This window comes from Anomalospiza imberbis, chromosome 4 (assembly GCF_031753505.1).
Source record: "Anomalospiza imberbis isolate Cuckoo-Finch-1a 21T00152 chromosome 4, ASM3175350v1, whole genome shotgun sequence".
Taxonomy (NCBI): Eukaryota; Metazoa; Chordata; class Aves; order Passeriformes; family Viduidae; genus Anomalospiza; species Anomalospiza imberbis.
This window is the reverse complement of record NC_089684.1, coordinates 67493801-67521285: the sequence shown is the minus strand read 5'-3', so window position 1 is coordinate 67521285 and position 27485 is coordinate 67493801. Positions and strand designations below refer to the sequence as shown.

The 27485-nt window shown below is 44.4% G+C and overlaps 2 protein-coding genes across 5 annotated transcripts in view; one reads left to right on the top strand and one right to left on the bottom strand.

Annotated features, from left to right (window-relative positions):
- LOC137473184 (charged multivesicular body protein 3) overlaps positions 1–17743 on the top strand; it is a 36199-nt gene extending 18456 nt beyond the window's left edge. The window contains exons 1-6 of one of the 3 annotated variants that reach the window (XM_068188998.1): positions 427–496; positions 7938–7998; positions 11749–11928; positions 14377–14498; positions 16179–16293; positions 17216–17743. In XM_068188998.1, coding sequence (XP_068045099.1) covers positions 7971–7998; positions 11749–11928; positions 14377–14498; positions 16179–16293; positions 17216–17352 — 582 coding nt within the window. In that variant the 5' untranslated portion in view covers positions 427–496; positions 7938–7970 and the 3' untranslated portion in view covers positions 17353–17743. Of the gene's footprint in view, positions 1–426; positions 497–2767; positions 2883–7937; positions 7999–11748; positions 11929–14376; positions 14499–16178; positions 16294–17215 lie in introns of those variants that run through there. The other 2 variants (XM_068188997.1, XM_068189000.1) reach the window with 2 other exon arrangements.
- Positions 17744–19563: 1820 nt separating this feature from the next.
- The window catches only part of KDM3A (lysine demethylase 3A), a 29232-nt gene continuing 21310 nt past the window's right edge, over positions 19564–27485 (bottom strand). For both annotated transcript variants that reach the window (XM_068188988.1, XM_068188987.1), the window contains exons 17-26: positions 27053–27222; positions 26064–26300; positions 25528–25699; positions 24499–24589; positions 23814–23944; positions 22896–23015; positions 22671–22810; positions 20737–20913; positions 20521–20655; positions 19564–20308 (exon numbers count right to left, since the gene is read on the bottom strand). In XM_068188988.1, coding sequence (XP_068045089.1) covers positions 20228–20308; positions 20521–20655; positions 20737–20913; positions 22671–22810; positions 22896–23015; positions 23814–23944; positions 24499–24589; positions 25528–25699; positions 26064–26300; positions 27053–27222 — 1454 coding nt within the window. In that variant the 3' untranslated portion in view covers positions 19564–20227. The remainder of the gene's footprint in view (positions 20309–20520; positions 20656–20736; positions 20914–22670; positions 22811–22895; positions 23016–23813; positions 23945–24498; positions 24590–25527; positions 25700–26063; positions 26301–27052; positions 27223–27485) is intronic.

Here is a 27485-nt window from a genome sequence, read left to right as displayed (position 1 = left end):
TCTGCTCCCGTGCACTGGCTCAGCCTTGCTTGCGAATCCTTGTGCGCACCTGTTTCAGCTGAAGACTTGTTTTAATGGCCTCAAGTTGCTCTACTCATCCTGTTCTTTTGATGGATGACCCAAACTGCTGTTTAATTAGCGGGAGAGCCACTGAGGGCACATCCACAGGAGCAGGTAATTATGACCAGTAGGTAGCTGTGGAGGAAGGTTAAGTCCCCTCGTGTCTGGGTTATATAAATTGTTGTGATGCAGTTCCCGGCAATGCATCTGTTAGAGAGTCTTGAGCAGCTGGCATAGTGTATTGAGAGTCCCAGCAGGACAGAAAAAGCAGTTGGATGTGTTTATTTTATGAAATGCTGGTGTGAGTAGCAGCAGAAGCATCCAAGTAACGTTGTTTTCTACCCTGTGCAGGATCTCAGACAGCCCTTCCCTGACGCGTTGGCAGTTGAACATCCGGAGAAGGGAGCAAAGGAGCAAAGACTGTGCCTGTAACAAGGTCAGCAGTTTTGCTGCTCACATGTTTTGCCTCACAGGGCTGGGTTGTGCTAGTGCTTGTGAAGTGTCTTAACTGAGATGCTAAACATTCCTAAAGCGCTGTTTTATTCTCTGATGTCTAGTGCCTGGAAGCTGGAGACCAATTGTAAACAGAAAATGTCAAACCTCACTGAGGTGAGGGTATTCACTTGTTTATTAGGCTTAATAAAGGATAGATGGATGGATGTTTGTTGCTGCTAATACAAAGGATGGATTTGAATAATCTCTAAAGCTCTTGATTTCATCAATTACTGTTTTATTAGCATTGGTTTTCCCACTGCTGGTGCTCAGACCAAGATGAGAGCTCTCTTTTCCAAAGCTTGTTTACATCTTTTTTCTGCATTAGATTCTGGAGGGAAAGATGACCAAGGCAAAACTGTACATTTTTGTAACTCATTAAAATGTCTGTCTCTGGTAATTAAATAATAAGTAAAATCATAAGGTATTAAAGAGTTAGATTAAGTTAATAGCACCTTTTTCTTCCTAAGCTTTTGCACTCTGTGCATCACTGATTTATTTCTAATGCTCTTGTTATAAACGCCAATCACTTGGTTTTTAAAATTTTAAAAGTTTAATAATAATAAAATGGTTATAAAAATAGTAATACAATTAGAGTAATGAAAATTTAGAGTTAGGACAATTACAAGACAATAAAAAGCAAAGAATTACGGACGTCCGGATGCTCTCGGGCACTTAAGCCCGATAAGCATGCCTTGTGAACAAAGGAATAATCTTTAAAAGCAGTAGCCTGTTGCATATTCATACATCTCATACATGATGCATAAATTCCTTGCAAATTAAGAACTTTTCTGTTTTTTGTCAACTTCTTCCCCTTAATCCTGGTGGTTCCATAAAGACGGAGAGAAGGTGGAAGGATGTTTGTCTTTTCTGATAAGGAGGCAGTAATTCTTTATGGGCCCCCATCATTGTCATCTCTGTGTGAAGAGTTTCTTCATTATCTCATCTCTTGCTTGAGCTAGTAAAAAAAACCCCCACATACATAGGCTCTATTTTAACTACAAAACTACATTTACCATACTATTAAAATGTTAATAGAGCACTTCCAATCAATATAACATAATACATATAGTATTCAATTTTAATATTTGTGAAAAGCCAATCATAAAACATGCATTTTTCACAGTCTCAGATTGTGCACTGGGCCGTGCAGAGCTGGAATGGCTCGCTGGAGCTCCAGCAGAGCGGCTCCAAGCTGTCCCTGCATTTCAGCCAGGTGACCCTGTGGAGAGGTGTTGTTGATGTCGGCGAACCCAATGGGAGGAATGATGATGTCTGACTTATTTCAGAAGGCTGAATGATTTCTTTATTATAATTATGCTATGATACATTAATATACTCTATAAAAGAGGATACTAAAAACTACATGCTACTCTCTCTCTAACTATCATATCTAACTCCCTCACAAGTCGTGACCCTGTTCTCCAGAGCCCAGACACAGGTGGATCCGGTTGGCCATCAGGCTCAAACAATCCACTGTGATCCAACCAGGCATTCGCTCTAGGTAAACAATCTCCAAACCCATTCCACAAGAGAAAAACAAGGAGCAGAAATAGAAATTGTTTTCTCTTTCACTTCTCTCTGTGCACCTTTATAAAAATCCTGAGAGAAAGAGAAATGTGCTTGCCACAGAGAGGAGGCTGAAGATGAGCCAGGCCTGGCTAGCGGGATTTCCCCGGAAGAGCCCCGGCGGCCAGCGGCTCGTGTGAGCTTTGCCCTGGCGTGTCCTGCGGGCCGTCCCAGGGGAAAGGCCGGAGAGGGAGTCAGCCCTTGCACCAAGAAGTTACCGAGACGCTGGAGTTCCAGAGAAGGGAGCGGAGCTGGGGAAGGCTCTGGGGCACAGGTGCGATGAGCAGCGGAGGGCGCTGGGGGGCTCAGCCTGGAGCGGGCTCAGCCTGGAGCGGGCTCAGGGCCGCCTTATTGCTCTCTAGAGCTCCCTGACAGGAGGGGCAGCCAGGTGGGGATCAGGGGCTGCCCAAGGCGACGGTGGAGTCACTGTCCCTGGAGGTGTGTAAGGAAAGACTGGACGTGGCACCCAGTGCCATAGCGGCGTTGGACTCGACAGCCTCGGAAGTCTTTCCCAACGCGACTGAGCCTGGGCTGCCTGACAAACACGCTCCGTGCGCGGGGCCGCCCCTCAGCGCGGCGCGGGGCGGGGCCGGGCCGCTCGGGCACCGCCCCCACGCGGAGAGGGCGGGGCCTGCGCTGCCGGCGGCGCAGGCGCGGTGCGCTCTCCGCACGGCCCGGCCGCGGGGAACCCGGAAGTGGCGGGCGGTGCGGCCGCCATGGGGCTGTTCGGGAAGACCCCCGAGAAGCCGCCCAAGGAGCTGGTGAGGGGCCGGAGCCGCCGCGGCGGGGCCGGGAGTTTGACGGGGGAGTGGCGGCAGGACCGTGTGGCGTTGCTATGGCGGCGGGCGGGTATTGCGGAGGCTCAGGCTACACCCGGCCCGAGACCGGGCCGGTGGAGACCTCACAGAACCTTCCGGTGTCTGAAGGGGCCTGCAGAGGAGCCGGAGAGCGGCTCTGTGTGAGGAAGTGGAGTGGCGGGGCAAGAGGGAATGGGTACGAGTTGATAGAGGGGAAATGTAGGTTAGATGCTAAGAAGAAATTCTTCCCCGTGAGCGTGGTGAGCCACTGCAACAGGTTGGCCATGGAAGCTGTGGCTGCCCCATGCCTGGAAATGTTCAAAGCCAAGCTGGATAAGGCCTTGAGCAAGCTGGTCTAGTGGAAGATGTCCCTGCCCATGGCAGGGGTGGTTGGAACTCTATGGTCTGTTGGGCTCCTTCCAACCCCCTAACATTCTGTGATTCTATAATGCTGTAATCCTATGATTCTAGCTCCTCTTGCAGACACAGCCTTAACATTAGGAAGCAGTAGCTGAAATGTTGGGATTCTAACATTCTATGATTCTATAATGCTGTAATCCTATGATTCTAGCTCCTCTTGCAGACACAGCCTTAAAATTAGGAAGCAGTAGCTGAAATGTTGGGATTCTAACATTCTATGATTCTATAATGCTGTAATCCTATGATTCTAGCTCCTCTTGCAGACACAGCCTTAAAATTAGGAAGCAGTAGCTGAAATGTTGGGACTTGCAGGGGGAAGATGAGTCTGTGGACAAACTGTGTTTCTTCAAACAGCTTTCTGCTCTCATAGTGCCATGAAATAATCAAGACACTGGTGGATCTCACAGTGCCATGAAATAATCAAGACGCTGGTGGATCTCACAGTGCCATGAAATAATCAAGACACTGGTGGATCTCACAGTGCCATGAAATAATCACGACACTGGTGGATCTCACAGTGCCATGAAATAATCAAGACACTGGTGGATCTCACAGTGCCATGAAATAATGAAGACACTGGTGGATCTCACTGTTGCCTTTCATAAGTAGCCACGAATGTGTTAGTGAAAAAAAAAAATCTGCTGTTTGGTGAGAGGAAGATCAAATACATGAGAGGTGCTGGAAAAGCAGCAGGGAGAAGAATGGCAGGCACACAAGTTGAAGGCTTAGACAAGCTGCAGTGTCACAGATGTTCCCTGCTGCTTTTAGCAGCTGAGCCCCAGGGGAGCAGGTTATGGTTGTTGCTTGTGTGGTGAGAGAAGCAGATGAGGAATGTGCCTTTGGGAGTGCCCTTTCCCTTCCTCCTCTGCCTGTGTGGGAGCACTGTGTGGGCTGGGTCAGTCAGCTGAGTTCCTGAGTGTGGTACAAGAGAGCTGGGGCTGGGGCCTGCTGCTCTCAGGGGTGGGGTGGCGCATCAGACAGCTGTGGAACCCACCCATGTGGTCATGCTGCACTCTGGAGTTCTTTCCTCCTGCCTGAGGGCTGCTCTTTTGCCTCCCCTAACTGAGGAGCTTGCCGTGTTTCCCAGTAGCACAGAGTCTGTGAGGCATCTTGGAGCACATGGAGGATGGTGCCAGCCACCTTGAACCTTCTTTTTGGTGCAGAGCAACAGGACAAGGAGCAGAGGCCATAAACTAAACCACAATAACTTCCAGCTTTGCATGAGGAAAGTCTTCTTCATGCTGAGGGTGGCAGAGCCTGGAACAGCTGCTCAGGGAGGTTGTGGAGTCTTCCTCTCTGGAGACATTCCAAACCCACCTGGACACGTTCGTGGGTCGCCTGCTCTGGGAGACCCTGCCTTGGCAGGGGGTTTGGACTGGATGATCTCCAGAGATCCCTTCCTAAGCCAATGATTCTGTGATTCTTTGCAGAAAACCCTGCAAAGGCAGTATGGGACAGGTGCGAGGAGAGGTGACATGAGTCCTCTTGCTGTCATGAGCTCTGCCTTGGGGTGCAGGCTGCCATGGTGACTTCACAGGCCTAACACTGATACTGAGAAACCCATTATTAGTTAAAAATTTCTTTCCTCCTGTACCTAACTGCAGCTTTAGAAGGAAAAAGCAGTAGCAGTTTCTGCATCCTAGCTGATGGGGAAACAGCACAGCTTAGCTGGTGTCTGCCAGCAGCTGTGCTCAAGATGCAGTCCCTGAGCAGGGCTAGAGGGAGCCATCCAAGCACTGCAGGAGGTGGATGATGATGGGGAGGGGTTGAGGTTTTTGTGATGGCAATGATTTGCCCTCAGTTCTTTTGTCTGCCCACTCTATCAATGTGAGGTAATTTATTTATGATCAATACAAGGCAAATATCTTCAGCCCTTGTGAAGAGCTGGTGATACATTTCAGCCTGTCTAAAGCTGGGGATTTATTATACTTTTAATGCCATGTCTGGATCGTTTGAACTTAAAAAGTGGGTTTTCCTCCAGTGTAGTCTGAGTTGGCTCTTTTCAGCTTGAGTGCTTTGCTGGCTGACTCTGGCATGATGCAGTGCTGTGAGAGTGATGTTTTTGTTCGGATCAGGAGTGGAAGCAGAATTACTTCATCAGCATGGAGCTGTGCTCAGGGTAATTATCTTTGCTCAGCTGGACCATATACTCCTGCTCCCAGCATTGCTGCCTTGTGCCGTGGTCTGTATCCGTGTCCCTGTGTCCTGTGTGAGATGGGCAGCGTGCCTTCTTTACAGCTCAACAAATTGCTGTCTCACGTAGCTGGGAGCATGGACTAGCCTGGATAAGTCAGTGGGAATTGCTCCTCCTCTTACACAAAGCAGCAGATGAGTTGGGAGCACCAGGGAAGGCGTAGGCACCCAGCTCTGCCTTTAGGACAGTCATGTCAACCCCCTGGCAGTGCTAGGGATGAGCTGTGAAAGAGATTGCTGCTGTCAGAGTAAGCAGGTTTTGATGACAACACACAGCCAGTCTTGATTTAATGGTGTCTTTGTGCTGGGCTGCGTGTCCCAGAGACAGAAGCTGCAAATCCTGCTGTGGTTCATTTGACAGTTGCTGATTGTGCTTGTATGTGAAGGCTTGTTGTGTGTTGGTTTGCTCTAGAATGCAAGTTATAGAGCAAATCTCTGGCAGGTGTTATATTTGAGACAGGACAGTTGGCCAGCCAGAGCTCTGTCGCTCTGTCATTCTCTCAGTGTTTTCTCCCTGCTTTTTTCCTCTCAAGTAGTCCATACTCTAAAAGGGACCTTCTTATCTTTCTGCCAGGGTGAGGAATGACTCTCCAGGACATTATCTCCTCTGCTCTGAAGAACAAGAGGGGAGGCTGCAGTCAGTTCTGGGTTTAGGGTTTTTTTTGCCTGTAAACCCAGGGTTTAACTAAAGATACAAGAGCTTTCTGAAACCTGTTAGAAACTTCTGCACCTATGCAGGGCTTTGGGTTGTATGTTGGGGTTTTAAAGCTGATTTTGTGCTTGGGCACCTCAAATGGTGGCTTTTGTCTGCAGTTAAAAGCTAGTCTTGTTCACCATGACCAAGAGAAAGTCTTTTGAGACTGGTGAAAGTCTAAATCTGTGGCTCTGCTGGGCTTGTGCACAGAAGAGAACTTGCTTTAGAAATTTTCATTGCACAAGTTCTCTTCACTCTGCTTCTCTAGAGGGATGGTGAGGGCACGTGGAGCTGCCCATCTCCTGGGTGAGCCAGAGGATCTGGAACACAGAGATCTTGGCAAGTGCCAGCAGGGAGCGGGTGAAGGAGTGGCTGTGTTTGGACACCACCAAAGGCAGGGGAAGGGAAGCTGGAGGGCAGAGAGACCTGAGCAAGTGGGAGGAGCCCAGCAGGAACCTCACAATGTTGAGCAATGCAAGTCTGGACCATCCCTGCACACAGCCTGGGGCTGGCTGGGCACCAGCTCTGCAGGAAAGGATCTGGTTTCCCATGGATAATACAGGAGTTCCCAGTTCACCTTTGCAGCGATGAAGGCAAGCAGGGCTGTGTTGGGAAGCTGTAGTCACTGTGCTGAGTGTTCAGTCACTGTGCTGCTCAGCAGTGAAGAGGCCACACCTGCAGAAGTGTCCCAGTGTGGGCACACAGCTCAGGAAGGATCTCAACAAGCTGGGGAAGTGTGGCAGAGGCCCATCAGGATGGAGGAGGGCTGGAGCCTGTGATGCAGGAGGAATGGCTATGGGAACTGGGCTCCTTTTGGCTAGGAGAAGAGAAGGTGAAGGAGCAAGGGTCTAAAGCCTCTCAGTGCCTCTGGTGGGGTTGTAGTCAAGACACAGATAGGTACTTTTGAGGTGTGTCCAGTGACAGGAGGGGGGCTACAGCCACAGTTGGCCAGAGGAGAGTTCTGAATTGAACATGAAAGGCCAGGTTGGATAGAGCTCTAAGCAATCTGGTTTAGTGGAAGGTGGCTCTGCCAACAGCAGGGCACTGGAAATAGATGGTCTTTAAGGTTCCTTCCTACCCAAACCATTCCAGGACTCTATGAGGAAAAGTCTTCACCACACAAAAGTAATTTAAGTGCATTTGCTCAGAGTGGCTGTGAAGTCTCTGCTCTCAAACAGTCTAAAAACTCAATGAATGAGACCCTGAACAACCTGTCTGAACTCTGAACTTGATCCTGCTTTGAGTAGAGGCTGGCTTGGAGACCTCCTGGAGATCCTTCTGACTGAAATGGACAGTAGCACTCTTGGGGCTGTCATCCTGTGCCAAAGTCTGTCCCTTCTGCTGAAGTCCCCTGTGGCAAGTTCCCTCTGTACAGTGACATGGCTGTGATGTGGGAAGTTAGCCAGGCAGTGAGCATGTGACTCACAAATCACATCATGGAATCATTGAAGAGTTTTGGTTGGAAAGGATCTGTAAAGGTCCTCCTTAAATCCTTGTCTGAACATGAAGAGCAGTGCAGTAGCTGGTGGTATCTCTGCAATGTTTGGGGGTTTTATTATTTGAATAATGAACTATTTTAACATCACTCATAACTTGCAGCTCATGCATTTTGAAGTGCTGCTTTTGATACTGAATGTTTAAGTTACATGAAAAGTATAAAAGCATAGTTTTGAAGTTGGAATTTCAAGTAACTCTCACTTTTTCTTTTTAAGGTCAATGAATGGTCCTTGAAGATAAGGAAAGAAATGAGAGTGATTGATAGACAGATCAGAGGTTTGTTCTTGTGTTTCATTTTTGTTTTTACTCTCCTTGCGTGTCTTCAAGGTTTTTTTGCTTTAATTGAGGCAGGCTGTGAAATTTAATAACTTGGGGTAGTCTATCACATCTGGAGTAAAGGAAGATAAATGTGATCCTGGGGCCAGACTTAGTCTGTGTTACAAAATGATGTCGCTGTGAAGTTATCCAAGTAAAATTTTCTAAAGAACATGAATATTTCATGCTCTCAGTAAGACATAATGCTCTTAAGTCCCTTTGGATAACATGTATTAGACCTATTATCCAGAATTTCACCCACATTGGTTTAATGAGTAGTGTCAGTGTGATATATAATTCCACATGTAGACAGTTCCACTGGCATGAACCAGTGTGAAAGTGCACATGCCAAGCAAAAGTAGCTTGTTGTCAGCTTGGAAAAATTACAAACAGAAGAGAGGAAGAGGGAAAAAAAATATTTTCTCAGTGGGTGTTTTGTTATTAAATAATGAGCATTACACTGCTGCATCTGTCTTGAAAAGCAGAGGAGTTGCTTCATATTGCATTGGTGTTTGTTCAGAATTTCTTCTACCTGCCTTCCCTGAACCTGAAAATAGGTTTGGGCCTAGGTCTTGTTTTCCCCTTATGTCTTCTACCCCGTCTCTGGGATTTGTCCATGGGAGGTGCTGGTGAAGGATATTTTGTGTCAGCATCTGGTTACTAGCACATTCCTTTTTAGAGTGAGGCCTTGAGGAGTAGATCCTGCATTCCCCATCCTTCTCCAGCCCTGTGCCTGGCAGGGTTTGTGTCTTGTAGATTTGTATGAGTTGGTTGGAGAAGGTTGCTTGTGCAATACAAAGTGTGTCTTTGTCTGCAATATGAGGAGCAGAGTTTGTGTCTTTCCCTGTAAAACTGATGTACAGGGATGTGAATTCTTTTACTTTCTCCAGGGTATTTTGTGTGGCTGTATCAGCACAGAGAAGCTGCAACTCTTGTCTTAGTAGCAAAATATGTTTTAGAGGTTTCATCTTCCACAGAAGCACAGTACCCATGTGCTCACTACTGATGTTTCTTGAAAATTCATGTTCCTCTTAACTTTTTACATGCCATAATGCTTCTAATGGCCTACACAGATACTAGGTTACATGGTAGTGTGATAGTTTGATGTAGATGGAAACCTAATTATTTTAGCAGCTCTAAACCTGTCTGTGTTTCAGAGTCCTACATTCAAAGAAATACAGTTCATCACTAACCACCAACCATCTGCTATACTGATGATTGCCCTTAAAATAAAGTAGAGTATATCTTTGTGCCAGGATTTCACATTTTACCACAGTTGACACCTATGGAAGTACATGGTTCTGCTGGACACTCTCCTGGTGAGCAGACTGCTCCTGAAGGATGGCAGCCAAGTGCCACTGAAGGTTTCCTCAGAAATTACCCACTGTAGCTGGATTCTGCCATGCTCTGTTGTTTCAGCTGAGCCTTACACAGGAAATCACTGGAATCTTTAAGTAAGGATGCTAAGCTGGAACCTGTCTTAGTTTCTTTGGGGAAGGCTGTGCTGGATGTGTTTGAACAAGGCAACACTAGATCCACCTGGGATGAACTGGGTGGGCTTGGATCACTTGAGCACTTGGCTCACCCAGTCAGCAGAGTTACTAAAATAGCAACACACTCTTTGAAACCATCTGTTGTTGGACTCTTGCTGTTGTAGTGATTTCTGTTTGGGGTAGGTTGTTTTTCAGGGCAGGGAAGGTTTGGAGAAATGAAAGGTATCCTCGTTACTTCAGAATTGAATTTTTTGAGTTGATAGAGTTGGAGTGATACAGTAACTTTGTGTTTTGCTGAGCTTGTGAGTCCCTCTCGCAGGTGCTTTGGGCTGCTTTGTGCCTCTTGTGCTTGATAGTGCTGCAGAGGCACTGGGGAAGTGACTTTGGCTCCCTTGAGGAGTGCAGCTGGCACTGACCTTCAAAGATGGAGTTGGCTGTTCCTGCATTCTTGTGCCACTGATCTCATACTCATCAGTTCATGCCAGTGAAAGCATTCACTCGGGTGCAGGCTGCCCCACACAGTACTTGGAGTTGTTTTCAGCCTGCCAAAGGGAGTGTTGTAATTCCTCAGTACTGCTGGAGTGCTGCTGGTGCTTTCTGTTTCCTGCTGGAGCACTTTAGCTCTTTCTTACCTGCTCTGATATGCTGGGGCTTGGCTCAGTCCCACATCTGATATACAAATGTCTTCAAGTTTGTGGTGTTTCTGAAAATAATAGTGGGAGAGCAACAAAGGTATGTTTTTCTGATTATGATCCTACAGGTTTCTGCCAGCCCTTTAAGGTAAACACCTCAGTGAATGATACTGAGAGAATTACTGATCTTGAGTACAGGGTTCATTAACTCCCACCTGAGAAGCTGTGTTAAAGTCTCCAAGTTAGCCTGTGCCAGAAAGTGTGTGTTGATGCCTTTGTTTTTATGAAAGGGCAGCTTCTGATTCTTCCAATGTACAACTTCATCTGGCATAAATCAAGAAGACTCAAAGCTAAATCTGAACAGAGGCTTTTCTTGAAAAAATTGTTCTTACTGTCGTTTCAATCAACTCTTTCACTCAACTCAACAAAGGTGAGGAACCCTTACTGTCTGAATTCTCTCTTTACTTTAGGATAATTTTTCTTGTGGACTCTGAGACCCACATTTCATCAGTGGCTAATTTATTGCTGAGTCTGGAAAAGAAAGGATGTTGATATTGTCCCTGCTTACTTTTGCATTTCTTACTCTGGGCTTTTTGGATCACCTGGCTCCTGCTGTTCACAGCCAGTGTTACCTGGCAGGGCAGAACTGTGAACAGTCACATCAGATTTGCTGGAGAAACCAATGGCATTTAAGTAGGCCTTTTTAGTGTTTAATAGTTCAAATCCAACCAACTCTTTACTCATGCTTAGTTCAGTATTGTCACTATAGGACACGAGAAAACACGACGCACGCCTCTGCTCTTGTGATGGTAAAAGAAAGAGAAGTTTATTTCTGACATTTATAGTTTTATAGCATTTATAGCATTTATAGTTTTCCAAAGGTGCCATTGGATTGGAGGGTGAAAGTGCCACCTCTCCAATGACACTGGACAAACTACCAGTCCATCAGATTTCTCCTCCTCTATGAAGGAATGCAAAACAGTAGGTTGTTTACAGAAAGTTGTGTGAGAAAGTTTCCTACAAGAATGTAAACTCAGAAGGCTTTAGAAAATCTTAAAAAATTAGGGCAACACAGTATTCCCACTTAAGCACACTCTTAAAAAAGCTGTTGAACAAAGCTGGATGCCAGGAGAGTTTGAACAGGATGTTTCAAGTTGGATGTATATTTTGTGTATATATATTTGTATCAGACCAGTTTTAGTCAGTAAGTTATTTTGAAGTTGTAAGTCAAGTCATTCTCTCAGAGAGCTTTGTTCTTACAGGACCTTTTTTTGCTTTGTAAGCTCTTAGTCAGCTTGGCATCATGGACTAATATTCTCAGACAGTCCTTTAGAGTACTCTTGACTGCAAAGGAAATTACAGAGCTGGATGTTCAGTAATGAGAATTTTCCTATTAAGACTTAGCTGAATTAATCAGCTGACATTTAAATCAACCTAGAGCAAGATCTTTGAGTAACAGAGGGAATCTGAAATCAAGCAGAAGGAGTTACCAATGCAAAATTGGTAACACACCTCAACAAATGACTGATTTCTCTTCTATATCCTTAGGAGTTGGTCACTGTTTGCTGTGTTTTTCTGTACTCCAGATATCCAGAGGGAAGAGGAGAAGGTGAAGAGGTCAATAAAGGATGCTGCCAAAAAGAATCAGAGAGATGTGTGCGTGATCCTGGCGAAGGAGCTGGTCCGCTCTCGGAGGGCCGTAAGCAAACTCTATGCATCCAAAGCTCACATGAACTCTGTTCTCATGGGCATGAAGAACCAGCTTGGTAAGAGCAAATTCTGGGCCCAAGCACAGTGACTGCTCTCACAGTAGAAGTGAGGTCTGAGGTTTCCTTGTCCAGAACCAAAATTAAATGCAGGCAGAGCTTGAATGTGGGAGCAGCTGTGCTCCTGTGAAAAGCAGCTGATTCCAGTGGGCTTCAGGAGCCTGGGAAGATCCTCCCTTAGCAGGCCCAGAGCTGTGAGGGTGCTGAAGTTCTACCCCCTAATCCCAGCAGGCACATGCACCCACACTGTCAGAGCAGAGCCTTTGCCACCACCCCATGAGCACACACAGCTTTCACACATTGTGAACAGCTCCACCCTGCTCTTCCTCTTCAGCTCATGAGGACTGAGGTCCACTAGTAGAACACACGTGTACACAATAGATCAGTTGCTCCAGGAGCTGCTCCCAGATGCTCTGTCCAAGCTGGCCAGATATCTGGTACCTGCCCCAGATCTCCTGCTCTGCCTGAACTGCTGGTACCTGGTCCTACAGGCCCCTGAGGTTTATGTGTTCCCTGATCCACTTCAGTCCTTCCCTTAACTACCTTTGGTCATTCCCCTAAGATTCAGTTATGTTCCTGTAACCCCCTTAGAAGATCCATTGTACGTTTTCCCCATGTCCAAACATGCTCTTTTCCCCTACATCCCTGTAAGAAGTCCTGCATGCCTGTATGGAATAACCCCCCTCAGTCTGCAGGATGTGCTGAGGCTGTTTCTCCATGCCCTGCCTGGATGGGTGTCCCACTCTGGGCTCTGAAGTAGTCAGGGAGCTCCCAGTTTTAGTTTCTTGGGGTTCCTGCCCCTCACTGTTCCCTACATCCTTGCTGGTTCCCTGTTTGCTGTGAGGAGCTGCTCAGCAGATGATCTAACACCTCTCCTCAGAGCCTGAGGGTTCCAGTGATGTGAGAATCACATGCTCTGAAACTGAACTCACAGCAATTTGGAGCACATTCTTGGTGTGCATTTCTAAACAGTTTGAATGCATTCCTAATACCCCTGTATCCTGGTGGGGCCTGGGTCACTGATTTTGACAGGACCTGTCACAGGAGTAGAATTCTCTTTATCTTGTAGATGGTTGCTTCCCTAGCAAGAGTCTGGGGGCATTTACCAATGCCTACATGGGGATGGGGGAGCAGTGTTTGATTTCTTAGTGTGGATGAAACTTTTTGCCCCTTGGCTTAACACCCATGTTCTGTAAACTCTCCTTGGTCCTTCGTGTTCTTCCAGAACCAGCATATTTCCCTCAGTCCTTATCCACATCAGAAGTGTGTTGTAATACAGTTCCTGCAGAGTTTTCCATAGCTGGAAACAATCCAGCCTGTAACAAGCAGAGCAGAAAGCTTTAAAGAAAGAAGACTCAGTGGAGCTCAACATGCTGCTGAAATGTCAAAGCATTTCTCCCACCCCAGCATCATCCCAGTAGATTTTAACACTGGATGAGTGATAAAACAGGAAGTCACACTGTGAACCTTAAGTGTAATTTTATGATGGTTCAAATATGGCTCCCCATGCTTCTCACTCAGGAAAGGAAGGCAGGACCATCCTTGCACCTTAAAGTGTCCATTAAAAGGAAAAGCTCAAAACAGCCTCCTCCTTATTACCACTGCCAGTATCTTCATCTTCCTGGGAATGTTCTGATACACTTAGATAGGAAATACAGAGGAATCTAGAATTCAGTCTGGGGTCTGTACTAACTTGAGAAATGACCACTCAAGGCAAGATTTCTGTTAGTTTGTTACAAGTGTAGGGCTCTTAAAAGAAATTATTAAAATGAAAAATAATATGTGCTGTACCTTCATTTTGCTTTGTTAAGGAGTGAGCATTTTATATACAAACAGGTAAGTTCTCCATGTCCAGGAAGCTGCAAAGCCAGATGGCAGAACTCAAAAAACTTCAAAGTACCCCTAATTACTGCTTTTTGATCTTGGTATATCAATACAGATGAGGAGTGCTTATAAGTTAGAATAGCCTCTGGAAAGAGTATTGTTAAATTCAGTTTAAACGAGCTTATTTTTGGCTAGTCTGCTTCAGTATTAATGTTGTAGCTTACTCTTTGCCGTGGAATGATTGCAGCAGAACTTCTGCCAGGGTTAGTTTCCAGTACCTGGTGTCAGGCAGGAGATCCCTGGTTCAGCAGTCACTGCAGCTCTGCTGCTGAGGGGCTGGGCAGGAGCAACTCTCTCCCTGTCTTTAGGTGGGTTGAAACCTCTCTGCAGACCACCTGGGTTCCTGTACAGGACCAGTGGCTTTGCTATAAATGTCACTTTTCCAATGTGGGTATAAGTTGGGCTTTTCCAGGAATTTAGTCAAGAGTGAAGAAGTGCAATGCCTGTTTATTTTTTAAATTGAATTGCCAAAATGTAAACCAATTTCCATGTAGGGAGGATATAATCTCTTAGCTTTCAGCAGTGCATGGGTTGTTCAAACTGTTCTGTGCCTCTCCTTCACAGCTGTCCTCAGAGTAGCAGGTTCATTGCAGAAGAGCACAGAAGTCATGAAAGCTATGCAAAATCTAGTAAAAATCCCAGAAATCCAAGCAACCATGAGGGACTTATCCAAAGAGATGATGAAGGTGAGATCTGGTACATAAATCAGACTTGGGTGAGCATGATGTGGCTGTTACTGAGCTGTGCAGTCACTTGGGTGGCCCCTTTGTCACAGGGCTGGTGTGAGCTCAGGACACTGACTCCGTGGCCAGTCTGATACTGGTGACACAAAGAGTTTTAAATCTAGTAACAATTTTGAGTCAAAATTTGGAACATATGGGGAATTTATTCGCCACAGACATGTTCAAAGAAACAACAATTTTCAGCATATTTTTACACTATATAAGTGTTTCAGCCAAGGTTTTTTTTAATAGACACTCCCAAAAATCTGCCCAATTTATTGCATCATGGAAGAGGTGTTTTGTGTCTTTTAATTATACCAGAAATCTCATCTGTCTTTGTTTAATGGATAACCCAAGTTTTATCCAGCTAACAGTGCTTTATTAAATTTGCTGTCCTGCTTAGACAATTACTATTGATTAAGTTTTCTGGGGAGTACAAGCCTATGAAGTGGCTCCCTGACTACACCTGCAATGTATTAATCAAGCTTTCTGGAATGTATAGGCCTTTGACTCCTTCACTCTCTCAAGATACCATTCTTGTTCTATGACATCTAATTAATCCCTAGTTATATGATAACCATTAAACAATTATTTATTGAATTTTCTTCTTCAACTATAGATTCTCTAAGGGGTATGGGTCCATAGAGTTCCTTTCTGCAGGTGCAGTGAGGTAATTTCTCAGGGTTTCCTACTGACACTTAGCCAATACAGATCTAAACCAAAACCAGCCAAAATAACACAATCAAAAATTCCTTAACTAATTAAGTTTATTACAAAATTTTTAAAGAATCACAGAACTCCTGGCTAATTCAGATACAACTCACTGCCACTGGTTTAAAGCATCTAGCTCAGTGTCTCCATGTGATGGGAGTGCTCTGATTTGAAAGCGTACTAAGTCTCTGTTATGACTTACTTACATTTTCAACTACCAAATCTGTTTTACTTTTTCCCTTCTTACTGCTCTAGACTGTTTAGTTCAAATAAGTTTATTTCTAAATAATTTTATCATTGTGTACCAGCATGGTTTGACCATATCTAGGTTGCAGGGCCTGCAAAGGAATGTTTTCAAATGCAGATAGAAAAAAACCAAGCCATGTCAAAGAGCAGTTTTACAGTGTGCTACACAATTCATACTGCATGACTGAAATTTACACTTTTATTTCACATGCTTAGAACAGGCTGTGTTCTTGGTTTAGATGTGCAACACCAGTAAATAACCACGGAATCATAGAATGGTTTGGGTTGGAAAGGATCTTCAAAGATCATGTAATTCCAGCCCCCCTGCCATGGACAGGGACATCTGCCACTAGACCAGGTTGTTCAGAGCCCCATCTAACCTGGCTGGGAATACTTCCAGGGACTGGGCATCCACAGCTTCTCTGGGAAACTTGTTCCAGCTCACAGGGAAGAATTTCTTCCTAATATCTAATTTAAATCTCTCTTCTTTTAATAACTTGAGGTTGTCAGAGAGAGAACAGGTGCCTTTAATCCTCAGTTTTCTTCCTGCTTTTCCTCTGCAGTTCTAGAGACGTGTGCTCATGTTACATGCCTGGGTAGGCCTAACCTCATCTCCCACGTAGAAATGTTTTCTTACTCTGCTCTTTCCAAGGGCATCACACACGGCCTTGTTTTTTTTTCTGCTAGGCTGGAATTATAGAGGAAATGCTGGAGGACACCTTTGAAGGCCTGGAGGATCAGGAGGAGATGGAGGAGGAAGCTGAGGCAGAAATTGACAAAATCCTTTTTGAAATTACAGCTGGTGAGTTTGTGGGTGCTGCTGAGAGCCAGGTTCTTGCTCTGTTCAATAAGATGCAGCAACTGAAATCTTCATCTATTCTGCACTCTCCCAGTGGCATCTCTTCCTTTGGTGATGGGCAGAGAGAACTGGTTTCTCAGGGAATACTGGCTGAGAAGGCCAGTGGGGCTCAGCAGGGCAGAACTAATATCCATCAGCTGCTGCCTGTGCACTTATGTAATTGAGGCTCTAACAGATCTGCGTTTGGCTGTGCAGTGAATCCTCTTAACAAGGTGAAACTTACATGACTGACTAGGTATTGTTATTAATGAAACCAAGAAATAAACTCTGCTGCGCTGCCTTGAGGCATAGGCTGTGTTGTGAGTCCCGGCAGTAACATGCTGTGTCTTGTTTGGGGGGAAAAAGCCCAAAACAAACACAAAAAGCCTCTTAAAACCAAAACCACAACTTCTGCCTTCCAGCTCCTGAAGTAATGAATTACTGCTTCAGTTATTTGACTTGGAGAATGCTTAGAATGCTTCTTTCACCTGGATTGCTTGTGATGATGTGTGACAAAAACAAGCACCAGGGCTGCATTCAGCTGTACCACACTGCAAGTGCAGGGCCCACCCTGCTGGCACCTTGTGCTCAGTGCCTGGCACATTGCCCTGTTCTTTCTCACATCCTAATTTGCTTTGTGCATCCTGGAATTTGCTTTTTCCTGGCTGGAGCAGCTCCCCTCCTCCCAGAAGGGAAGGAGGGCAGAGGCTCTGAGCTGGCAGGTCAGTGCTGCTGGGCAGCCTTGGCCCCTGGGCTGGCCCTGTCCCAGCTCAGGGGTGTGACCTCCATGGGAAATGACTGGTTTGGCTATTTTAGATGTCCCCAAAAGCCACTAATTAGCAAATGAAGACTTGACACTCACTAATGAGCCTGTTTGTTGTTGCAGGGGCCTTGGGTAAAGCACCCAGTAAAGTCACAGATGCTCTGCCAGAGCCTGAGCCCATGGGAGCAGCTGCTGCTGCCACGGACGAGGAGGAGGACATCGAGGCGATGCAGTCACGGTTGGCCACCCTGAGGAGCTAGGGCCAGGATGGATGTGTACAGATGGCTTTATTTTATCCTGTCCTACCTTCAAAATGCAAAACTTAATGTATTCTTATGTATGTAATATATATCTATTTTTTTTTTTCTTCCTGAGGATTTTTTTTTCTCCAAGACACTACTGTAATATACTTTTTGGGGAGTGCAGTCTCTTTCAGTTTTCTGTTCAGCCCATGTTTCCTGTGGTGACATGGCAAGGATGGTGTAATGTTACGTATTTTTAGACAAAATCCTGAAATATATTCTCATCTTCAAGCAGCATTTCTCTCTAACAGGCACTTTGGTTTAATCTGCTACCAAAAACCTACAGCACTGTCAGATCTGTGTTTTCCTGAATCAATACAAGTTCTATTAAAGCTGCTTCTAACAGTCACTGCCATGGCAGCAGTTTAGTTTGCATCACTTTGGCCTCTTTCACAAACAATACCCACCTCTTAACACCTCCCTTTTAGTTTTGTAACACCTTTCTTTAGCACACTTAGGGCCTTCACCGAACAGTTAAAGAGAAGTTTTCAGTCTGTTCCAGCTCTGTGTGGTCACAGGAGAGCCTGTCTTAGCCAAGGTGGCACAGTGAGGGCGGCTCAGGTGGCAGCAGTGGGAGGGGGGCCCTGACTCACCAGGCTGTTGGCAAAGCTTCCCCTGGCCATGCCAAGGCCTCTCTGCTGCTCCAGTAGCTCATTTCAGGCTCATAGGAGAGCTGTCTCCTCCCAAGGAAAAGCTTCAGGCAAAACGGATGTCACAGCTCACAAAAGTCTGTTTGGAAACCAAAAACTCTGACCCAAACCCATCACTGCCACAGCACCTCCCCAACAAAGGCCAGAGTTCTTCATTTTAAGGAAGACTTACCCAAAGAAAGCCAAATCTCTAAATAATTGTACCCTAACAGCAAGGGTAGAAAAACGCACAATGCACACAGCTGGATGGAGTCCAACACCTCCCATTTTCAGCCATAAAAGCATGGGGAGGGCCAAGCACCGTTCACCTTTGTGCTGAGGGAGGCAAAGTGTCCCCAGTGCTTCAGGGCTCTGCAATTCAAGTGTTCATCTCCACCCCAAATGCAACAAAAACAGGCAAGAGGGACAGTTTGTTTCCTGTGGTCTTAAAAATCCAGAAAGGACACATCAGAAACAGAAGTGGGTGAGAGCTGCAACAAAACAAGATTGAACAACAGCACAGTGGTAAGAGCTCAAAATCCAGTTTCAACAATGAGTCTTTTCAGATCTACACAGACACAGGGTGTGTAAGATCAGTGTGACTCAGCTCCCTGGGAGGTACCTGTACTCCAGCTGCCCACAAATCCTCCAGCTGCTTCCAGGAAAGCAATTAACCTGCTTAATGTCATCTCCTTCAACTTGATAGTTCAAGGGAGACTGTTCAGGTAAGTGTTTTTAAGCATACTTGACAAGTTCGAGCACAAATGCCTAATCAAGGCACCTGAAGTGAGTAGAACAAGTTATTTACTGTCAAGAGGTGTCAGCAAGTGGAGGAAAGCTCCCACTGAATACAGTGAAGGGCTGGTGTGTAGGCAAGCCTCCTGTAAATCACCTTCACTTAACTCTTACAAGAGGCTCCTGCTCCCTGCACATCACTGCAGCCTGTCCCCACTCCTGGGGAGCAATCAGAGGAAGTTTCTCTGAAGAAGAACCCACAGAACCCTGCCACCCAAGACAGACTCAACAGCTGCTGCTGATCACAAACAGCAGGTCAAGTACTACAAGGAGTATTTGCAGAGTTCAATTTGTTGCATAAGCTCAGAAAAGTGAACTTGGAGGCCATCCTGCAGCTTTCAGTGCTGGGAAGGAACTGAAAGGTTAAATTCTGTCTCATAGTATCTCATCAAATGAGAGAGTCCCTTTTCCATTCATAACCTCTCTTCCTGTTTTAAGGTTTACAATGTTTTCAGTGTTTCTCCAAATAACCATGAGTTCTGTGTGTAGAATTTCAGACTGAAGCTGCAAAGCTCATGTGATACAGACCACAGCACTGGCAGCAGTACTGTCAGTAAGTCATTCTTGGGTTCACCAAAAGAAACTGTTAACAGGTCTGCTGCTGAATTCCATAACCTAAGCCTTCAAATACTTCAATAAACAGTATGATCCATTTCTGATACACAGTTTTCTTTTGCATTTCAAACTACTGCATCAAATTAATTACATTTTAAACAGTCACTTGAAGAAGGCAAGGAACAGTATCTGAAATAGAAGAATTTTTATGTAACCATTCAGTGTTAAAAACAAGAGAATCAAATATCAGTTCAAATTAAAGAGCAGTTTCGAACAGAAGACATTTGATTAAAAGTTTCTTTTAACATTTAGAAATTTAAATACATTTACCTAAAGATGGTTAACTCCCATCTCTATGTTACTATACAATAGCTTAAAGCTAATTTAAATGCTAGTTCTATGTTAATGTGAAATTCCAGAACTGCATTCTTAACTTTTTTATGTAAATTGGTTATTAAACTGAGTGATTCCATACTTCCTCCCACCCCAAAATAAATTTTAAAAATTGAAGCTTTACAATGCCTTGAATAATATTTTTCAAACGAGTAATTTGGAATAGTTCCCAACAGTTCTATAGGAGGTATTTTGTACAGTTTGGAGAGCAACTCCGTATAAAGTTCTATTGCAACTGAGCATTCACAGTATGCCACAGTCCATACATATTACTACATATACATATCAGGTTTGTAAACATTGGAAGAATACACAGAACATAGTACCACGATCCTCTGGTACTGCTGAAAGGAAGATGAGGTAACATTCATATAATCTCAAAGTCCACAGAGGTCCTGACTGAGTAGGTAAAACAGCTGCCAACGCTTCTGTTTCATAGTGTGTGGTTAAGGCGCTCTACGTCACGGTCTGCTAAGGCTGGATTCGTTAGCTCTCAGTATCCCAACTGCATCTTTAACAGCGTGGTATATGACATTCTTCACCTGCAGAGCAAAGGAAGAGGTGCTTGGTTTTACAAGCAAACAGCACAGATAATTTTCCAGCTTTCCCACTTACTTCCCCTCACCCTGTGCAGGTCAGTTTGGACATGCTCATCTGCCCGACCCTCATGCAAATCACAGACTTGGGAAAACAGCTGTTGTGTTTTAGTGGGTTTTTTGTGAAGGATCAAGAGCACTGAGCATTGGGAAGTTACCTGCAATTTATCTTCATGGTTCGTATGCGTATGTGACAGATATCTAAATTCCTGAGTGAGCCAGAAGCAGTGTTTGACATGCTCTGGGGATACAAAGTCTTCTGCAACTTTAATACAACTGTACAAATTATGAACCTAGAGAGAACAAACAAGCATTAGCCACATGCTCAAAGGGCTGCCCAAGCAGTCAGGCCATTCCATGTCCCTGGTGCTTGCCTGGTGTGGAGCTCCTGCTGGGATGAAAACTACATCTCCTAGAAACTGTACAATAGCCCAGCCTTGAACTCCGTACTCCTGATGAAGGCGTTTCCTCAGCGATCGGTCCAGGTACCAACTCTGATCGTGAATGGGATCGTGATCTACAGGGTTTTCTTGGCCTTGTTCTTCTGCAACCTGTCACAAGACAACAGGCATGTTAACACACCAGTCTGACTGGACAGTCAGGTTCTATCTGTGGTATTCCATACAAACGTGTGCCAGAGGGACTTGCACCATGTGTTCAGGTAGGAGAGTTACACAATGGAAGTTTGGATCTTTACTCAGACCTTTGTCAAGGTTTCAGCATTGCTCAGGTCCCACTGGCTTCAAAGACACATTGCAGATGTGGAAAATGCAAGTAATCCCAACAGACAGTGGCAAGTGAAGCAGCTCATGTTCACATCGGGAACCGCTGTCAGACATGGAACCAGTGTTCTGACACTACTAATGCTGGAGAGGGACTGTGGGGAAGGGTGTGAAGTGACAGGACAGGGGGCAATGGCTTTAAACTGAAGGACAGTAGGTTTAGACTAGAAGAAATTAGAGAAATTCTTTCCTGTGAGGGCAATGTGGCACTGGCATGGCTTGCCCAGAGATGCTGTGGCTGCCCCATCCTTGGAAGTGTTCCAGGCCAGGTTGGACAGGGCTGTCAACAACCTGGTCAAAGGGAAGGTGTCCCTGCCCATTGCAGGGGGCTGGAATGAGATGCTCTTGAAGCTCCCTTCCAACCCCAACCATTCTGAGATTCTCTGACTCTATGGGCTGTGACTGGAAGACACTACCAAGTGTGCAATTCAGCGGTGTCTGCCTTGAGGCCACAATCAGTCAGCATGCGCTCACTGACTCAGAGGATGCAAACCAGATTTTCAGGAGAAACGAGACTGGGAGGCACAACAAGCACTTCAGGACAGGAATTTGAGAGTTGTAGGGAGAGAATTTCTGCAAGAAGTTGCTGTATAAATCCAACTTGCTGCAGCAGCCATTTACACCCAGGAATGTAGCCCAAGAATTCATTTGGGAAGAGATAAACAGCCTGATTCTACTCCACTAAAAGCTGCTGGAAGCCCCACACCTGCCAGCAAGTGTAACACAAGGGACTGAGGTGTGAGACACAGATGTCAAGACTCCAAGTGCTAATGCTTATCATGCTTTATCAACGGTAAGATTTGTGCTTTGTTAATACTAAAGTCTGTTGCAGCCTCTCCCAGCTTCCACCAAGGAAGATATAAGCCTGACCAGGCCAACAGTTGTTCAAATCATCCCATTTATCCTTTTAAATATCAGCATATTGGCTCTTTCCACTTTTAGAGCACCATAGAGGTTACACCACTGAGACCACAAAGAACTCTGGACCATCTGAGGTAAATTTGAACACTGAAACAAGCCCTTTTGGATGTGGTAGCACATCTCTACTAAACCCTTAACTCCCATGAAAATGTGCCACAAAATACCTCATGCTTTTCCCTTAATTCAGACCTCATCAAGGTATGGGGGGGAAAAAAGGTAGTAAGAGAGAACAAGGAAGAGTGTTGTGTACCATGAACTGCTCTGACATTTCTCAAAAACATCTCACATTCTTCTAAAAAGGATCAAATTAAACTGCTTTTCCTTAAATCTAAACCAGCTATTTTCTTGTTCACTATGTAACATTACTCATCTCTGACAAGAGTGGGCAGAAGGACTATATCTACATACAAAGTCATTTCAAACTTCAACTCTCCACCCTTCTCAGGTCCTACAAGACTCACAGCATAGGAGAAGTTTTGTCTTGCACACAACTCGGGTTATTTGTTTCCACAGTACCTGGGATATGAAGGAGGAGAAAAGCCCCAAAGATAGAGACCTGCAAGCCTACACAGGCAGAAGATCAGTTTTTGAGATTAACAGCTTACCTTCTTAAGGAACTCCCGGATTTTCTCTGTATCTTTGGCAGCATAAATGTGCCACAGAGCTCCAGGCTTTTCTCGGCTTTCAGTAAAACGCTTAATTGTCAGTTCATCAGAGTCACCATCCTGGATGGTCTTCAGCACTTCTGTGGACAACAACATGAGCAGTTACACTAAAGGATCCTCCCTCTGGCCACGGAAATATCCCCCCGGACACCACTAAAATGTTACCTTCTTCTTGATCAGCCTGGCCTTTGGGGATCCCCACGTAAACCATGACATTGGCTGCATCAGACACATCCAAGTGGAGGTTTGTTGTGCCATATTTTCTGTCCTCTGGTGTTATTAAGCCTGGGGGAGGAATCAAAGGGGGAAAAAGGAGTAGCAGATCCATTAGTAAGACAAAGAAATGTTACACCACTGTCAGAAGCACTTTCTGAAAAGATTAGAGTGCTTTTACTTCTACCAACAAAGGTTTCCAGAACAGCAATATACTTTCTATCCAGGACCTTGCTCCATCTTGTGGCTTCCCAAGTGATCTGCTGACAGGCTGACACAGATCAATGTATCTCTGTCTAGCCTGTATGATATATAAAAGTCATGTTTAAGTCCTGCTAGGAAAGGGTTTCTCCAGCAGTTTAGGATACAGCATTTTGAGAAACAGTCTCTTTTTCACTCTAAACAGCAGCTGATACAGGATTTACTATCCATCTCTACTGGCCATACTGCTGCTTCATTTTAAATGTCTTTTGAGTGACAGCAGATAAACCAGATATGGAAAAAAGCTGCTCAAAGACAGATTAAAAGCTAAATGATACAGTTCAAAAAGGAGAACAACAGTAATATGGCCAGAAGCAGCAAAACAACAAATACATGTTGCCTGCTACAGGAAAGAGGCTGTAGAGCAAGTTGATTGGAAGATTGGGAATAACTACTATTGGCTTGAAACCACCTGGACAAAAAGACGTTCAATAAAATAAATCTTATCATGCTCTGGACATCATTGATACCTATAGGTGAGCTAAACTCAGGTTTTCTGATCCATGGGATTAATCAAATTATCTACAACAGCAAGGATTCACATAATCTACAATAAATTTCAATAGGAACATGGTGTCAATGTGACCTTTAGAGTGAAAAATTCCTTACCATAGGCATTGTACATCTTGGGGCCCAAATCCGGTCGCACAAAATAGTTGGGAAGTCGAGAGGCAAGGTTGAGTTTGCCACCTCTCCTGGTATATTCTGGCAACGGGATATTTTTCATCAAATCATCAAACCTAAGGTAATGAAGCAAAATTTAACATTAGGTACTGATAAAACAAAAAACAGACTGAAACAGACTGCAACAAAAACTCTCTCCAGTTAAGACATGTACTCTTTGCCTCAGGGGGTTTGCTGGATACTATGTAAAAGAACCAAACAAACAAGGCACAGAAATACAGCAAATAAATTTAACTGCTCTGGAGTGGTGCTATTTCATTGTGCAATTGTCTCAGGAATATCAAACAGCCTAAGTCCAAATACAAAAAATGTTTGACCAAAAAGTAGGCTTCATCTGAACTTCAGATTTCAAAGTGATCCAGCCTTTTGGGAGCAGTTTTAGCTGCTCACTTTACTTAGCAACAAATACAATGAACCACATAAAAATTTATCATGAAACTAGTGCAGGACTTCCATTTATGTCAGGCATCTCTGAGAAACAGAACTGTTCACATGTCACCAACTGCTGCTCAGAGCTGAGGCAGGTATCAAGACACAAGAATATTCCTACAGTCCATTATTTTGGGGGTGTGCCACAGAAACAAGGAACATTTCCTCTGGAAATTCATACCGAGAGGGCATCATATCTCTGAAGTCTTCTCCTGGAGGCCAGTCCTTAAGCTTCAATACCATTGGCTCTCCCTCTTCTGTTCTCAGGCGACCTAATTTGAAATGTTAACAAGTCTTAGTTTTTAATAGTTGTACAACTCAGAATACAAAGAATTAAGAAATCCTTATCTCAGTTTAAAGCCATGTTCAATTCCACAACTTTCATGTGGAAATAACGACATACAAGTTCCTCTGACACCAGAGGAGGGTATCACTCTCATGACAAATGTTACAAGAGGAGATGTCAGACAGACAAGCAGCCTTTACTGCTTCCCTGCCCAAGCACTTCCTACAATTTAGCTCAGAAACTGCTTTGTGTTTGAGGCCAAAAGTAGCTGATGAAGTCAAACCTCTTCAAAGATCAAGTAACAGAAAAGAAAGGTGTGAGTCTTCCACCTCCTACTCTTCTTGCTTCAAGTACAGAACTTCCTAAGCTTACAACTGATTTAAACAATAAAGCAGATCCTTAGATAAGGATGCCTAACAGACACAAAGTAGAACTCCAGATAAAATGGCAACTGTTACTTCTCCTGGAAAACCTCAAGCTCACCTCCCCTAAGTCTATTTTTATACAAAGTAACTTCAGTTCCTCAGAACAAAGTAGTACCTTCAAGTTAAAACAGCAGAACCTATTGAACTTGTGAGCACCACCCCTACATGTGCTCTTCTGTTTCACTCAACTAGGAAAAAAAAAGCTGGCTGATGAACCTACTTGCTAGGAAGATCTTTAATTTCCTCAGAATGTTGCCCCAAAAGACTAAAGGCAGTCAAACATAGTCCTGAAGGAGGGTACCTCATGGGAATGACAGTTTTTATCCAGTCCACAATTCTTTGAGCATAAATGTCTGCAATGCACCCTCACCAAACTGCCCAAGGTGAGGAGAACACCCTGAACATCTTGTACCCTGCTTATGGATCACAAATCTGTGCAAGGACAGAATTATTGCTGCTGAGTTTTTTACCTACTGGAACAAAGATTCACAGTGCTTACTTGAAATATCTTCAAAACCATCCCAGAAATCCCCTACAGTAGCTCCAGTGATGATTTCATTGGTCCTGCAGTTAACCAGATCTACTTCCTGTTGGCCAAACTCCTTCCTAAAGGACTCCGGTCTCCAGAGGTCTGCATTTAACTTGTGATGCACTCCTGACACCATTACAGGCTAGAAAGCAAAAGAATATGTCCTGAAGAATTATTAAACATCAAAAATTCTAACTACAACAGGGTAATACATAAAATACATTGAGCATTTGAATGCAGGCATTTTGCAAACTAAATGCTCAGTTATGCCCTACCAGAATTCTGCCTTTCTGCTTTTATTTATACAGAGCCATAATTTCAGCTCTGTGTTTAGAAACAGATTTAAACAGTAAAAGAGATCCTTAGATAAGGAAGCGTAACAGTGCTCATGTCACACATTTGACAAAGGTTCAATGTTGCTTATCACTGCAGTGGTTGTAGCTGTGCTTCAACTAAAGGACAAAGCACAGGAATTGCAAATGGAAAAAGCAGGAGAATGGAAGTACCTGTCCCTGCTTCCAGCACTCCCTGAAGACATTCCAATTGCTTTCATTGTTGGGATCCTGAAGACACAGCAGGCGGTTATCACATAACCAGTAGTGGGGCGTGTCAAAGCCCATTATCGTGGGCTTTATGGTCAGCCCTTGAGGTTTCTTAGGCAAGTCTGTAATGGCTCTATTTTGCACCAGGGAAGCAAAAATGTCATCAAGGATTTTGGGTGTACTCTTCAGTCCATTGTCTGTCTGATAAAACACATGAAAGAACAACAACAAAAAAATTAGTGCTCTTTTCTGTTGCCTTATCCTGCAGGTTTTGAAGAAAGTATTTGCCACTTGGAAAATTTTTTACTTGAGATCCAATCATGCAGAGAAACCAACAGCTGCAGAATTCTGCTGTCTAGAAATGCACCATCGTTAAATGCCAGTGCCATTTCTTACACTTTGTCTACAGAATTCTGGCACAACAATTTCTGCTCTGATTTGCATCTCAGCAACACTGAAGAAACCCAGAACAGGACTTGCTTTATATCAAAGAGCAGAAATTCAGTTTTAGCAAAGAATTCTCAAGGCCAGTATTTTCCCCCACCACTCTGAAGTCACATCTGTAAGAGCAGACAAAGCCCAGAAACATCTGAAGTGAACCAGGCTGCAAATGAGGAAAGGGGAAGACATCACAGAAGGTTCTTCCCTCCATCTGCAGGATCATTGGTGCTTCTGCTTTGAGTCTAAAAGACATCCCAACCAATGCAGCTGCCAGACTCTAGCTTAAGGAAGTTAATCTGCTTTATCCCTTCCTTAGTTCCCAGTTCCTCACCAAGACTTAGTACCACTAAGCTACTCCTAACTGAGCACTGAAACTGAATTAGTCCTTTTTCCCAAATGAAGACAATTTTATTAACTGTGATAAGAAAGTAAACTGCCTGTGGCAATTGTTCACAGGTTTAGAACAGAATCTGGGATCAACTCAAACCCGTACAAGTGAATTTTTCCTGTACCTTTCCTGCAGAAGAGTTCAACAGGTTCCGCAAGAAGCCAGTGTTGTTGTTGCTCACAGGGGATAATATTGCACTGTTGAATGTCTGCAGGGCTGCAGCTGGCTTGGCTAAGCAAGGGAGTGTCTGAAGAGGTTTATTTTCATTCTTTGAAATTGGTATGAGAAGTTTCTCTGAAATGAAGAAAGGAAAACTGTGAGGATACTTTGACCATGAAAATACTTTCAATTTTGTTTTTTCAAGACAATATCCTCCTACATGCATAAATGTACATATGTATATACATATATATAAATCTCCTCCCAATATATGCAGATAAAATATTTCTTTCACTTAACTTTCTTCAGTAAACCATCGTTTTTAAAATCCCACATTCTAAAAAAAACCCGAAAAACCAAAACCCCCAAACAAGAATTATCAAACTGAATTTTCAAGA